General features: G+C 42.0%; 1 protein-coding gene across 1 annotated transcript in view; it reads right to left on the bottom strand.

Annotated features, from left to right (window-relative positions):
* Positions 1–485: 485 nt before the first annotated feature.
* CAT (catalase) overlaps positions 486–16,053 on the bottom strand; it is a 36,244-nt gene continuing 20,676 nt past the window's right edge. Inside the window, exons 7-13 of the mRNA XM_045808512.2 lie at positions 15,657–15,848; positions 14,861–15,013; positions 11,698–11,836; positions 8,483–8,613; positions 3,073–3,180; positions 1,529–1,612; positions 486–1,203 (exon numbers count right to left, since the gene is read on the bottom strand). Coding sequence (XP_045664468.2) covers positions 1,138–1,203; positions 1,529–1,612; positions 3,073–3,180; positions 8,483–8,613; positions 11,698–11,836; positions 14,861–15,013; positions 15,657–15,848 — 873 coding nt within the window. The 3' untranslated portion in view covers positions 486–1,137. The remainder of the gene's footprint in view (positions 1,204–1,528; positions 1,613–3,072; positions 3,181–8,482; positions 8,614–11,697; positions 11,837–14,860; positions 15,014–15,656; positions 15,849–16,053) is intronic.

The raw sequence follows: 16,053 nt of genomic DNA, 5'->3' as shown, positions 1-16,053 counted from the left end.
ACATCGGGCTCCCTGCTCAGCGGGAAGCCTGCTTCTCTCTCTCCCACTCCCCCTGCTTGTGTTCCCTCTCTCACTGTTGTCTCTCAATGTCAAATAAATAAATAAAATCTTTAAAAAAAAAAAAGCGCTCACCTCTAGAGCATGCCACTCGATTTTAAGCATGATAGGAAAAAGAAGAGTTAAGGAAAAAAAGAAAAGAACGGGAGGTTCTTATTTTAAAAATTCATAATTAGATAAGGAAGTGAGCTAATGGACAAGAGATCTAAGTAATTTTCAAAGTTGGGAAATCTGCTATTTTCCAATAGAATTAAACGTTCTGGTACACAGTGTCTCAGAAAGCCGTAGCTAAAGGCTACTGGTTTAAAGAAATAATATAGTATCCTTGTGATATTGGTATTTTCAGTTTAAGGGTAAGCATCGGATAATACATGATATTCAGATTAAGAGTCCAAGTTATACATGGTACCAAAAGAAATCAAATACCATTCTTCTTATGTACAGATTATTTTATTGTAAAAATGTAGCAATTACAAATCAGTCTGTTGCAAAATCAATGCTACATTAGCACAGATGTAATTCCAAGTTTAAAAAAATCTGATCAGTTCCAGACAGGAATAAGCATTAAGCTATGATGCCAATGAAATTATTTTCAAAAGACATCAATGCATTAAATGTGTTTTTCCCATACGGAACTGAGAAAAATTAAAATTTCTGAGTAGATTATCTTTTCTTCTTATATAATTTCAGCCATATTTTTATATAATAAGGCCATGAGATGATATGTAAACATACTAATTTCACCAAGATTTTTTCTTATCAAATAAAATCATATTTCTGCCAGAAACTTTCATTCTAGTCATTTTAAGTGAATAGCCCAACCAACTGTCAAAAGCAAATACATTTTCTTGTTATATCATTGTTAAGCCCTACCCTTATCTCCCCCTGGGAAAACAGCACTAAAAGCCACTGCTACATTACTTGCTATCGAAACCTGGATTACCATTTTAAAGACACAAGCTCGCGTTTGCGCACCTAGCACAGGAGAATCTTCTATCCGGCGAAGAGTGGTACGTGTGTGAACACCACGCTTTGCTTCACAGGTGGAGAGCAGCTTGGGGCAGGCCCAGGGCCCGACTCTCACAGGTTGGCTTTCTCCCTTGCGGCCAAGTGCGACCCGTGCTGCATAAAGGTGTGAATCGCGTTCTGTTTTAAAGGAACAGGACCAGCAGGTTAATTAGCTCGCTCAGCAGCGGCGGCCTGGTACTCACCTCAGCTTTACTGTGCGCTCAGATGAAGATGATAACCACTGGGAGCTGCATTCCCTTCCACTACCTCATGTGGGCCCGAGCTAAAGTGCAGAGGACGTGCTTTGCAGCCGAGTTCTCTACTATCAAGCGAGTGTCTGAGCAGCTTGAAAAATCTAACAGTTGTCCCTGAGAAGAATCATCGCGAAAGGAAACCAAACTATCCAAGCCAGTCTGATCCGGGACCCCCTTCCTCTACCACAGCCAGGTTGCTGTGGGCTCACCTTGGGTTTCTCAGCGTTGTATTTGTCCAGAAGAGCCTGGATGCGGGCCCCATAGTCAGGATGGACATCACTGAAGTTCTTGACCTGAAGCCAAATGAAAAGAACATAAATACGACCCCGGCTCCTTCCCAGGCAGGTCCCCGGCGCGTGTGGCACAGCGTTTACTCTGTAGGGGAGGAAGGAAGGCGGAGCACCACAGTGTTTAACAACCCAGAGCAAGATGTGGGGGATCCGGGGAAACCCTGGCACGTACCGGCTGTGCAACCTTGGATAAGTCATTCCTCTGAGCTTCGTTGTCCACTGCCCACAAAATGAGCAACATAATCAAACCGACCCCAGAGAATGAGGTGAGAGGCGCTTAGTGCGTGTAAGGAGCTGACCTCAGGCTGGCTCAACAAGTCATGGTGATGTGCATCACGAGATGGGCCCAGACACTGCCTGAATTTAAAGTGAGGAATACATAGACCGTGGCCCGTGCTGGGCCACATGCTCCACATCCAGCAGGAATTCCTGACCATGGGCTGATCCTGAGCAGACAGGAGGGGGGCATCGTGAACCCCCAGGAAGCCTTACAGCTTCAGCACATGCGAGAGAAGAACGCTAAGGGTTCAAGCCCAGTTCTGCTACTTACACGCTGTCCCACTCGTTCTAATCAGTGAGATAAAACCTGCCCCCGTCTACGTCCCAGAGCAACCGTCCAGCTCTCTGCTGCAGACGGCCATGTGTAAATAGTGCCTCAGCAACTTAAAAGGTTATTTTTATACATGCACTTGTGAAAGACAGTTAAAGACACAGAACTTTGCCTACAGAGAAAGCGCCCAGCCTGCTGGTACTTGTCTCCAGGCCTTTGAACACATCCCAGAGAGCTGCCGGCCCAGCTGTCCCTTTGAACAGAGCAGCAGCAACCAAAACACAAGCCAACTGTGGGGTTGTCTCAACTTCCAAGAAGCTTTCCCCTGTGGCAGGCCCGAAAACTGCTAGTGAGAAGGCTCCACGCAGCACAGTGAGCTGCCATCAGAAACAGCCTGGCGTCTCAGCCCAGGAGTTCAGCCTGAGTTTTGGAAGCTGCTCAGTTCTCCCCAGAGAGCGTGCAAGTTTCTAGTTGCTTCTGAACGAGGGTCAGGTGTCACGACACCAAGTGGTTAGACAGGCTTCGCAACACAAAAATGCAATCCGTACTTCTTATCTTCTAAAGTCGAAGCAAAACTGTGGCAGGACCCACATTGTTACATTGGACAGCACTCTCTGGCACGGAACTTGGCTGCAGTCAATGAAGAGCGTACAACAATTCACCCTGAATTCAACTCAATTACTACACACTGGACAGAAAGCTAAAGGCTCAGTGGATACGCCACATTCACCGGAGATAAAACATACAGAGAAAAGATTCGGAGGTGGGCTGGGGATTAGTACTAATTTTTGTTAAGTCCGATTAGCTCAAGTAGAATAGTAGGGACATTTCCATTTAAGGGTTCCCTCACACAGCTGTGCTCTCTTCTCTGACCAGCAGATGTCACCCGGCAGCCAACAAAGTTATCACTCACCGCTTTCTTCTGGATGAAGAGTTGTGCGTCCTTCAGATGGCCAGCGATGTTCTCGCACAGGCGTTTTCTCTCCTCTTCATTCAGCACCTTTGTATAGAACGCCCGCACCTGCGCAGGGAAAATGTGCAGAGCAGAGAGAAAACAACCAGTCCGGCATGAACAAAACTCACCCAATGTGCCACTTTGGAAATGAAAAAGCGAGACTTCTCATTGGCGTAAGAATGAAAAATTGTTTAGAATCTAAGGATAATTTAAAATTCTAATGAAAACTGTCATTTGCATGGAGTTCCTTACTTTTTGTTTTGTGGAACAGGAAGAATTCAGTTGATAATAGCTCATAAACGCTTCTTAGTAATGTCCTTTGTAGTAAGTGCTTATACGTCTCTTGCAGACACAGTACAGCCTACAGTTAAGAATCCCACACTGTGCTACTGAAAAGTCCAGTGAGCAAGCCATCATCAAATGGAAACTTAGCAGAATACAACCTTTGTTCAATTCACCCAGAACCATAGAGGAAAAAACCCTACTTCAATAATATATAACCTTAGTTTTTCAGAAGCCAAGCTTTCTGGAGAAGACACGTGTTAATAGCGATACTTTGTTTTTATGACTGAGCTTACCTCTAAAATGAATATCAACAGATTAAAATAAAAATTGGCGCTTAGTAGTAAGGTATATGAGTCCTAAGGGCTTTGCTCACTTCTGAAATCAACGATTTCTAAGTATCAGCTATGATTTTATTCTAACATTTCATTCATTCATTCATTCATTCATTCATTCAACCAATACTTATTTATTGAGTCCCTATAATGTACCAGGCACTGTTCTATGTCCTGTTCTGCTAACATTTATAAAGTCACAAAATATCTAATTATCCAAAGTATCAAATTCATAAAATGTCAAATAGCTTGTCTAAGTGTTATCAAATATCAAGCCATAAAAACATTTTTTTAAAAAATTTAAGCGAAGTTTACATTTGATACCAAAGTTCAAAAAATCAAACTTTTGAAATGAACACAATCCAATCACAGTACTGCATTATGGGGATTTTCTCAGATCTATCCCCCGATTCACTAATTCTCTCTTCAACTGTATCTAACAATTGCTTAACCATCCACTGAGTCACTGTGCCTGTTGAATTTTTATTTAAAAGTTTGTACTTTTTGTTTCTAAAAACATCTATTTGGTTCTTTCTTAAATCTATTTGTTTTTGTTTTCCCATATCTTATTTTTATCTTGTAAATCATATTCTTTTCTCTATCTCCTTGAATATGGTATATATGCTTATTTTAAAGCACTTTTAGATTATTCTATCATGTTCATGATTCTTTCATCTATTACATGTGCAATTTCTCAGGACACTGGATATCCTTGTAATTCTTCCCTGGGACTCATCTCCAACAGGAGTTACCTTCTGCAGAACCACCACCTGGGTCCAAATTGTGAATGTGTCTTGTGATTTTTTTTTTCCACCATCTCTGCAAAGGCCTAGAAGGGTTCACTGACTCACTGTTTCTCAGGTCAGGACTTCTAGGTATTTCTAAGTGGAACAAGAATGCAGACACCTCACCTGAGAGGAGAAGAGCAGAGGAAAGGGACGCCCAATTTCTCAGGAAATCTAGAGCCTACATGCGGACAAGCTGCTGGCTCAGTCTGGTGGGTAGTTTTTCCCTGTGGAGGGCTGGTTCCTGGCTCTCATCATTCTGTCATACGTCAAGAGCCCAGTTCTAGCTCTCTGCAACACACAGAGCCTTGCAGCCTAAACTGCAAGCTCCTTGGAGTCATAAAAATCTTAATAAGATGTAAATACAGTCTGGTTACCCACCATGATATATTTACCTTCGATGCTCGCGCACTATTGTGATTCCTTTTTCATCTCTAGGACCCAGAGATTTAATTTTGTCTGTTAGCTCAACTACTGTTTTAAAAAATATTTTAATCTAGCATGTCCACGTACGACAAGTAGAAGTGAGGCCTCCTACGTCCCATCAATCTACCATCAAACTGAAAGCAAATCGGTCCTGCAATTTCAGCGGTGTGCTGGAGCCCACTTGCTCATGAGAGCAGATTGTCATCTTTATAAGAATTTTGTGAGTTGTTAAACACGGCCATTATTAAAAACTTTATTATATAACCTTATAATTATATTACAAACAAAAATAATAAACCTTCAAAAGGTATGATTTCCCAATGAATACCTATTACCGATGTTCTTGAGGTTATTCGTGTCTACTGTATCACTACAGTAGAAATACTACACAATATGTGATACTGAACCTCACATCCCAATGCCACAGATTCAGTGACACCATAGTGCTAGCTTGAAATCAGCTCTAGGAATTTTTTTTCATCAAGAAAATTGATAAACACTATAGGGCACCTGGGTGGCTCAGTTGGTTTAGCCACTGCCTTTGGCTCAGGTCATGATCTCAAGGGTCCTGGGACGGAGCCCCTGTCAGGCTCCCCACTCAGCAAGGAGTCTGCTTCTCCCTCTCCCTCTGTCCCTCCCCCTGCTTGTGCACGCACACACACTCTCTCTCTCAGATAAATAAATCTTAAAAAAAAAAAAAAAAGACAATTGACAAATACTATAAACCAGGGCTTTTCCCCTCTGCACACGACTATTAGTATTTATCAACACACCACTCAATAAAACCCATATAAAATACTTGCTCTCCTAGAGATCTGGTTAAACTAGCTTCAAGAGGTTAACAAAAAAGCACATGTACAAACACAAAGATAAACAGCACCCCCACCTCAGCATGTGGACAAGAGGACTGCAATGTAAAAAGGATGGAAGCCTTATCCATCTGAGCCTGGCTTCAGCAGTCATGCTGCTCGGGAAAAGGCAGGTGGGCCTTGGAAGTCAAACTGAAGAAGTCTCCAGGGCGCTCTGATCTGCATATCCTTACACCAGGCTAGCAACACCATCTGCACATACAGCTCAGCTGCTCACCACTGGGGGCACGGACTCCACACACGGGACGGCTCTTCAATTTTATAGCCAGATAAAGATTCTAAATGGCTTTATCAGCTCTAACACTCTAATCATAGACCTTTGAGAGCAGGACCAAATTCTTTTCAAAAGAAACGTGATATTTACTAGTATATACAAATTGAGAGAATGATTTTTTTCTTTAGTACGCTTCTTAAGTGTAATAGCCCTACTGTAAAGGGTGCCAGCCCTAAGTGTGAAGTCCAATGATTTTTCAGTGAACACACTACACAACCACCACCCAGATCAAGAAGGAAAATCATTCACACCTCAGAAATCTCCCCGCCAGAGTCCCTCCTCCCAGTCATTATCCCCCTTTTCTCCAACCGCGCCCCCAAAGGCAATTCTTTTGACTTCTAATATTTTAAATGTGTTTTGCCAAATGTGCTTATCCAAGCTCTTGTTGAACATCTGGGTAACAGGAACAGTCTTGTACGTGTCTTCTGGTGTCCATATGTACACATTTCTATTAGGTTCCTACACAACAGTGTACTTTACTAGGGTCAAAAGACACCCATGTGTTTAGCTTGAATGGATACCGAGACACAGTTCTCCAAAATACCAGAACTAATTTACACTCACAGGAGAGTTAGAGCTGTTTCCCGTTCTCTCAACATCTGGCACGGCCAGTCACTCTAATTCTGGCTACTCTGATGCATGTTTCTTTGTGGTTTTATTTCGCACATCGCTGCTGACTACAGAGATAAACCACTTTCTGTATGTTTTTCAGTCACTTGGATATCCTCTTCTGTGAAGTACCTGTTCAAGTCTTTGCCCATCTTCTATTCTTCTGTCTTTTTCTCACTGCTCTGTAGAGCTCTTTACGTACTCTGGACATGAGCCGTTAGTTAGATGAACTGCATATATATTCTCTCACTCTGTAAGCCATGTATTATCTAAATTAATTTTTGCAGAGGTAGTATTAGCTAGTTTAACACCGGATTAGGCCTCATGCAGGCAAAATTCTTTGAGAGGCAGGGATTGTATTATAATATACTTGGCATCATCCACATCACCAAGAATAATGCGGTCACTACAAAAGCCTTTTAGAAGATGTTTAATTTCATCTAAATATGGTTTACATCCTACTTTAAAGTAATTCCTTTTTTATATATACATATCTATGTATGCATCCCTTTCAAATAAAGATATCTTCACAGTGAATTATTCATGTATTTAAATATCTTTTACTTAGAATCCACATTTATAAATTGAGCAACTAGATATAGTTCCTATTCTAATTTAAATACTAAGTTTAACACCGACCACCCAACCCGAACTCTAGGATAACTAGACTTTTTAATTTCCTTCTTCTCTTGTGTGAGGTCTAAGCTGTACTGGACACATTAAGGAGGAAGCTGCTCTTCAAAGTTAAAGGGTCTCCTTCAGTGTACCCACAGAAAGAACAGCACTCGGACAGCCATAGGTGATTGGAAAGAGGGTGGGCACTTGACCCTGGACAGTTAACCACAGGCTGGCCAAAGGTCAATGATGCAGTCTAGAGTGAAAAGATCAGTCAAATCAATTTGACTCCCTTTCCCCAGAATCTGATATAGAAGTACTGAAAGAGAGACAGTAAAAAAGGGTCCCCCCAAAAAAGCTATATATGGAGAAAGAAGCCATAAAGAAGAGTTAGGCCAAGGTCACGGCAAAGCCACAGCAATGTTAAAACAGAAGCTATGAGGTAGTGAGGAGGAAGTCAGGAGGACATGGTAAGGATAAGCAATCGGTACTGAAAAATAGAAGCCGACAGGTGGAGAGCAGCGGAGTCCCATGGACAGCACGCCCTACAGTGGACACATCCGCACTCTTGCCACCAAGGCTCCTAGTGCTATTGTGAATCCTGTTCTAGTCCCTTAAATCTGGGCTGTCCTGCCTAGCTTCTCAGATGTAGTTGTACTTAAGCTTTATTTGCACAATTCTTACATTCCTATGCGTCACTGCTTTCCTGATGGCCCCCACCTATAATCCCTTCAATAAAATTCAGGGAAACTGAAATGAGTTTCCATACCTTGTACTGGAAGAGCATGGTAGTACAACTCTTCAACTCCATCTAATAAAGGGACTGATTTATGATTAGAGATGTCTTCCATGAATTCAATTTAAGATATATTAGACACTTTAAGGGGGGAAATAGGGGCGCCTGGGTGGCTCAATCAGTTAAGCGTCTGCCTCTTGATTTTGGCTCAAGTCATGGTCTCAGGATTGTGAGATCAAGCCCCGCATCGGGCTCCATGCTCAGCATGGAGTCTGCTTGAGATTCTCTCTCTCCATCTCCCTCTGCCCTTTTCTCCGCTCATGCGTGCTCTTTCTCTCTAAATAAAATCTTTAAAAAAAAAAAAGAGGGGGAAAATAGGTAGACGTCGACAAGGAAACTGATCAAGTGACTCCCATAGCAGACCAAGAAGCCATTACCTGAGTGACATTATCTTCGTTGGCACTGTTGAAGCGCTGCACATCCGGAGAGCACCGGGTGCTGTGTTCCACGGCACAAGGCTGTTGTTCGGGGGCACTAAAGCTATTGGGGTAGTAATTTGGAGCACCACCTTCCAAAGAAAACCATACAGATTCACTTAGGGAGATGACAAACGAATGCAGTCTATAGTCGATGTAATAAGATAAGATTCAAGCAGCAATCACATATACAAGTACACACGCACAATACACAGGCATGCCATGTACACATTATTTTTAATGTCTCCTATTAAGCTATGGGCAGGACTCAGATCCTTAAAGAATAATGACACCTTCCAAAAGCTCTCATGGGCAGTCTCACTCTGAGTTTTAATGAAGAGATCTCGAGTTTTCTTGATCGTTTCAAGTGATCTGATCTTTAAAATCTTCTGATGCTCTCCGGTATGAATATATTTATACAGGTTTGATCTGGCCCCCATAGGAGATGAGACCCAAAGACACATTTCAAATTTGAGAGTTTCATTTGGGCTTGGGCTCAATTCAAACACTGAATCACAGAATTCTTGGTAGCAACTGAAATGAAAGTTCTAGCTCTGCTCCTTCAATCTACAGACACATATAAACTGAGCCCTGAGATGTTAACTGCCTGTTGCAAAGTCACATGGTGGTTAGTGGCAGAGCTGGGATCTGGAATCTGTTCTGTCTCTTTCATTCCAACACAGACTATATTCCCACGACAGAACTCTATTTCACTATTCCTTCAAGGTTTTCAAGATTCTCAGAATATCATTCCTTTATTGACTGTGACTTTGTTCAATTCTAGCTTCATTTTCACTTCCCTCCACAGGTGAATAAAAAAAGGACTGTTTTTTCAGTCTGATATTTCTAGTATGGCAGCACTCATTTATCTGGACTTTTAGAAAAAATAATGACAAATGCAATCAAAATATATTTTCTGACTTCTAGAATAAATAAAAGGGCTTTTTTTTCATTTTGGCATATTTATTTTCCTAACTGCTTCAGCTGATGTTGGCCGAAGCTTGAATTACCTGAGCACAAGCTGCCTAAGCAGGAGTGGCCTAGAAACATCTTGAGTGTTTTAAACAAACAAGTCTGACGCTGGAATTTTAACCAGCTCACTGCCAGGCTAGATTATGCAGAGTGAATAATCAAGGGGTGCCTGTAGGTCACACCCAGCAAGGTACCAAGTGCACGTAGGAGGAAGGAGGGCCCCATGCGGCCCAATTATTAGCCCTTGGGATTCATTCTACGTCAGCCTCATCTACCTCTAGGGCAAAGTGTTCCAACAACCAGCCACCAGTGGTCTTCGCACGAAGAATTAGCTCTTTGGAATGTGCCTATTTGAGTAACTTTAAAATTCGATCTCTAAATGAGTTCTGACCTTGCCTCAAAGTGGGAGTTGTCTTCAAGTCATTGACTACTGGGAACAATTAAGCTCTTTCATTAAACTTCAAGAGCACAGGGGCACCTGGGTAGCGCAGTTGTTAAGTGTCTGCCTTTGGCTCAAGGCATGATCCCGGCATTCGGGGATGGAGTCCCACATCGGGCTCCTCCGCTGGGAGCCTGCTTCTTCCTCTCCCACTCCCTGCTGTGTTCCCTCTCTCGCTGGCTATCTCTCTGTCAAATAAATAAATAAAATCTTTAAAAAAAAAAAAAAAACTTCAAGAGCACAGCCCAAATGCTCAGCCTTTAAAAGTAGGCAAAGGGTGTGTCAAAATGTATCCTTAAGTAGTTTTTTCATACATATGCCACCGTAATGGTAAACAAGAATGATAAACATGAAGTAAATACAATTTATTAATGAAGTTCCAGAATATACATGAACCTCTCTGATACAGCCAGTCTCAGTAATGAAAGGACTGACAAATATGGAAGGAAGAAATCCCTTTAGAATAAAAATGCAGAAGACCCACACAGGGAGTATCAGTTACTTTGGGCAACAAAACACCCCATTAGCTCTATAAACCTCAGGGAGCAGAAGTACTGCAAACACCTAACGTAATCAGTTAGTGAGCAAGTAAACTCATTAAATACACAGAAAAGCCTTAGTCGTAATGGTAACAAATGCAAGGCACAAAATCATATAAACAAAATAATCTTAAGTCTATAAAAAACAGTCCCAGAGAAAACTGACAGAAAATAAAGCAAAATGCAATGGCTGTGGCCTTCAAGTATTGGCGCTGTAAGTAGGTTGTCCTTCTCCCCTTCTCTTCTTTCCCTTATATCTTCCAAATTTTCTTTAGGGCACATGTATTATTTGTATCAGAGAAAAGTAGACTTTGTTTGAATACAGACATCTATGGCTATAAATATAAATCATCAGTAAAATTTCTGAAGGGATCAATGTAAGCAGCCTATTACTAAAACAAATGTGCCCAAATAGGGAAAGAAAGAAAAGAAAAGAAAAAAGAAAAGAAAAGTAAAGAAAAGAAAAGAAAGAAAAAAAATTAAGATGGATATTAAACTGGGGAGCATTAAAAGGAAAGAACATTAATCAAACATTCTATAATTAGAACAAGTAATCAAAAATAGAGGCTGTTTGTACATGGTACCAAAAACAGTAGTTTAAAAAAATCATAAATTTGATAAATGAGCTCCAAAGCACAAAATACAGTAAAGTCTCATTTCACCAGTTAATTTACATGAATTCAACTATATTCATTTTGAAAAAAAAGTGAGGGAGAATTCCTTGATTGACTCTGTCTCCCTTATTCTAACCTGCCCCATGCCCTCTCTACCCCAGGTACGTTTGTTCCTCCTTGGCCCAGCCAAGTGCAATGGAAAACAAGAAACAGGAATTTTTGGCTTTTGCACTTCCAAGAGTCTAAGTCCTAGTGATTTAGGAGTGATAAGGAACTGTCCACTTTGTGAAAAGTCTTTAAAACCTAACCCCTAAGCTGAATGCTACCCTTCAACAGCCAGTGTGAAAGATCTTTCTCTCACCTTTCATTACTCAATGGATGGCAAGGAAAATCTGAGATGGGAACTCAATAAAACATACCAAACAGATACAAAAACAGAGCCTTCAGGCAGTTTAAACCTTCCTTGCTTCAGAGAGCAGACGGTCCCCTGGGTCGTCTTCATAGAGCAGGAGCCTGAAGACCACGGGCCTGGCAGGGCATCCCCTGCACTCTGCCAGCGGCGCCCCCGGGCTCCCACCCCTCACGACCCCCAGTGAGCCAGATGAGGCCTACCCTGATTGTCCAGCATACACATGGGGCCGTCACGCTGGTAGTTGGCCACTCGAGCACGGAAAGGACAGTTCACAGGTATCTGAAGATAGTTGGGTCCCAGGCGGTGGCGGTGAGTGTCAGGATAGGCAAACAGGCGGCCCTGCAGTTATAAATGAAACAGGCGCTGAGTGTGCGCAGTCACACACACACCAGAATGGTCTGTACACTTCAAATTTCAAGCACACAGCGCTCTGTACAGTGTTACCACCAAACTCTGCCTGTCCCCCCAAAGAGCAGTTTCTTCTCACGTGAAATGAGTTCTCCTGAACTGAATGGTCCTTAATCTTCCCCGTCGTACAGCCAAACAGCCACAGATCTTCACACCTGTTCTAGGTCAGGACTCCTTCTTCCCCCTCAAATAACAAGTTAGTGCCCTGCCTTGTATTACGTCCTACTCTCAAGGATGTATCACATTGTAAATACATCTGCTACCACCCCACTAACTGGAATCTACGTCCTTTTCACTGCGATCTGGCTTACCACTTTGGGTAACACTTTAAAGTTTATTAACATGATCTCGTTGAAAGGTAACAGAGATCACTATTCATGACCATACAGCCACTATCGCCCTTGGACAGTCATTAGCTCCTGTCAGAGTGATTTCAAAGTCCCCCTACCTGGCTCTCCACTTCCAGCCCCTCCTCCTCCACCACGTCCTACACACTCCTGCCAAGAGCATCAGCCTCGGGCCCCACACAGGTGATATGATCTCACAACTCAAAACACTTGAAGTGTTCCTCACTGGTCACCAAATGGCTAAACGAGTACAGCAGTCCTTCCCTGCCGTGTGTACGGCACCTCGCAAGCTCCCTGCCATCAGAACTCACAGCTAACTGACTTACGTTGTAGAAAGCCTGGGATAGGGACTGATATCTTGATTGCACCTACTAAAAAAAGCCCTTTCACTTTCTAAACTCACTAAAAAAAAAAAAAAAAAAAACAACCAAGAAGACAACACATGAAATTTAAAATATGTTTGCCATAGCCAAAATTAATACCAACAGAAATTATGGGATTCATTCATACAATTCAATTCACTAACAGAATTGCATGATTTAGGTTTATCATCTTTTCTTAGGACTTTCTTCCCAACAGTTTCAATGAAATGTTCTAGACATTTGCTTTTTGTTGCTGCAGAGGACACGGATATGATCTGTGGTCCTTTGCCTGGGCCTAGGCCTCCATCCAGTGGTGCACGGCTCTTCTAACTGTATGACTCAGTGTTGTTAACTGTCTCCAGGTCTCACTGTGGCCCCAGAGACCCACGGTGACCTGGATTGTGAAAAGAATTTGGATAATATTTGTTTTCCACCTGTTCCCTCAATACCAGGGTTATGTAGTCTTAGCTCTTCCCACGAATGACAAGGTCATGCCTTGGCAATTCCCAGTAACCTCCTTCACATGGTTCAGCTCCCTTCCAACCCCAAGGGAGGGAAGGTTGGATGCCCAGGGTCCCCGGGCTTGGCTTCCTTTACTCCTTTCAACACAAGCACTTCTGCCTGTGCTCTGTGGTGTGCTTGGCTTTCCTTCTCTCTTCACTAACCTCCAGTTCACCAACTGGACTGATTCTACTTGATATGCGCGGATCACAGTTCTCAAAACTGGAGAAACCTTTTCCTAAAAGGGACAACTGTACAAACTTCTACTCAAGCACTGAAGTCCCCTCTGACATATGCTCAATGTACCCCATCTTATTTCTTCTACTTTAGGAAGTGACCGTTGACAGTTTAAACATACCCAACACAGTCCACCATCGCGCCTACACTCAGGTCTCTCTCCTGCCTCATTTTATCTCTGTGGAAAACTGAAATCCTATCCATTTTTCAAAAGCCATCTCAAACGCTACCTCATTCTTGAAACTTTGTCATCATCCTCCTAACAGACAAGATTTCTCCTAATTCAGATGGCATTCTGCCTTAATAGTTATCTTGTGTTTTTGTATGTTATAGCAGCCAGAGCAGCCTATCATACGCAGAGAGGTGTCCAATCTCTATTAGTTAAGGAGTGCCTGGGTAGCTCAGTCGCTTAAGTGTCCAACTCTTGATTTCGACCAGGTCAAGATCTCAAGGTTGTGAGATCAAGCCCCACATCAGGCTCTGTGCTGGGCATGGAGCCTGCTTAAGATTCTCTCTCTCCCTCATCCTCTGCCCCTCACCCCCTCACATGTGGGCCATCTCTCTCTCTCTTTTAAAAAAAAAATAAATATATATATATATAGATAGATAGATAGATAGATAGATAGATGTTAAATTGAACTGAAAGCTAATGAAAAACTTATTTTCTATAAAAGCCTTAGATGTTCCCAATGTCAAAGCAGAAAAGTTACTATTAAAAAAAACAATGGGATCTTAGCTTGTCTCCACGGAGAGTGACATCTGAACTGGAGTCAGATGCTTACATAAGAAACAGCCGTCAGTCACTGTGGCGTAATCTCAGGTAATAATCTTTCACCTTTGTTTCATGGTCAGAGTCCAAAAACACAAGACATTGATTTACTTAATAATTATTAAGCCAATTATTTTCCTACTGATTTCTGATCCAAAAAAGTATTTTTCACTCTTTCTCCCCTTGAGGGAGCCTAGTGGAGAGTGATGAAAAACTAGCGGATGCGTAGGAACATTACTGAGACAAATGGTTAAGTTAACCCACTGCCTTCAAATGCTGGCGACATATGTTCAGTTCATAAAAACCATCTCCAGTCTCTTTTTACACATGGAAAAATTCAAGCATCACCAAGGGAGAGGAAATGAATCAAGTTACATTGACCAATTAACAATATTTCCTCCCATCAATGACAGACTGAACAAAGTGTGCTTTACTCTACAAATACCTGAGGCATTTCTAATGTAATTTTTAAATCAAGAGACTAAAAATATCAAAGTCTTAACACACTATGAAATTTGCTTTCTACTGTAATAATATAATGTCAGGATGCTTCCGTTAGACCCGCAGGAACTAAGGACCCAGATTCATTAAAATTTAAGTGATGTTCTAGTTAATTCTTCATATAAAGGTCTGGCCAAGTTACAGCATGTGTGTATGTGTGTATGCACACACATGTGTGCATTCGCCCATGCACATACCTGCACTCCTGCCTCAGAAGACCTCAATCCACCAGGCTTACCTGAAGCATTTTGTCAGGGCTGGGCTCAATGCCAGGGGGCATGTTGCTTGGGTCAAATGCCAACTGTTCGACCTCAGCAAAGTAATTAACCGGATTCCGGTTTAAGACCAGTTTACCAACTGGGATAAGAGGGTAGTCCTGGTGAGGCCAAATCTAAAAATAAATGTCATATTCACAATTACTAAACAACCAACTAAAGGAAATTAAACTACTTATTAAAATATCAGCTTTCAAGGTGCCTGGGTGCCTCAGTCGGTTAAGAGTCTGCCTTCGGCTCAGGTCATGATCCCAGCCCCACGTTGCGCTCCTTGCTCAGCGAGGAGTCAGCTTCTCCCTCTGCCTTTCCCCCGACCCGGCTCGTGCTCACTTGCACGCTTGCTCACTCTCTCTCTCAAACAAATAAATAAAATCTTAAAAAATATATACCAGCTCTCTAATATAATCAAGCTAACGATAGTAAGTGAAAATAATTTTTTTAATCCAGTAAAGTGAAAAGAACTTTAGGTGGTTGCACTGGTTGAATCTTTCACAATAGTAACCAGTAAATACTGACAACCTAGGCAAAAGGACACCAGTTCTTCCAGATCTGTTCCCTGCTAATAATGACAGATCAAGCCACTCTGAGGAATTCAATGAACGCAGCAAACGGAAACTAGAAGTGAGAAGCACAGGCCAGGAAAATCCAAAGTGGATTTTGTACATGACTTCTCTATCATTATGAAAACTTGACTGGAATTTGTAAATTAGGTACAAAGAGACTTTAAAAAGAAAACAATTTAGTTGTTAACAGACTCACCTTGGTAACATCAAATGGATTGAATGGAAAGGTTTCTGCCTGATTAAAAGTCATGACCTGGATGTAAAGTGTCCAGGAGGGGTAGTTGCTTGTGGCAATGGCATTGAAAAGATCCCGCAGGCCGTAGTCAGGGTCTTCCTGAGAAAGTCTTGCTGCGTCTTCGACAGAAAGATTCTTGATGCCCTGGTCAGTCTACAGAATGAGAGAAAACAGCTCAAACTGAAATGTATTGGCAAAGTTATGGAACTTTAATCAGTTATTCACTGAAGGATGATGAGTAACGCAACTCAAAAACTGGATTTTCCTTGTTCAAATCTGATACAAATAGGAATTCATCGACAAGAAACTCTACTTGGTTATCTTGATTCTTTAAAATGTCCAGGGAATCTGTATATAC

The sequence above is a fragment of the Ursus americanus genome, chromosome 24 (genome assembly GCF_024610735.1).
Source record: "Ursus americanus isolate L20-20 chromosome 24, mUrsAme1.1.p, whole genome shotgun sequence".
NCBI classification, from domain to species: Eukaryota; Metazoa; Chordata; class Mammalia; order Carnivora; family Ursidae; genus Ursus; species Ursus americanus.
The sequence above is the reverse complement of the archived record's forward strand: the minus strand, read 5'-3'. Positions and strand labels throughout refer to the sequence as shown.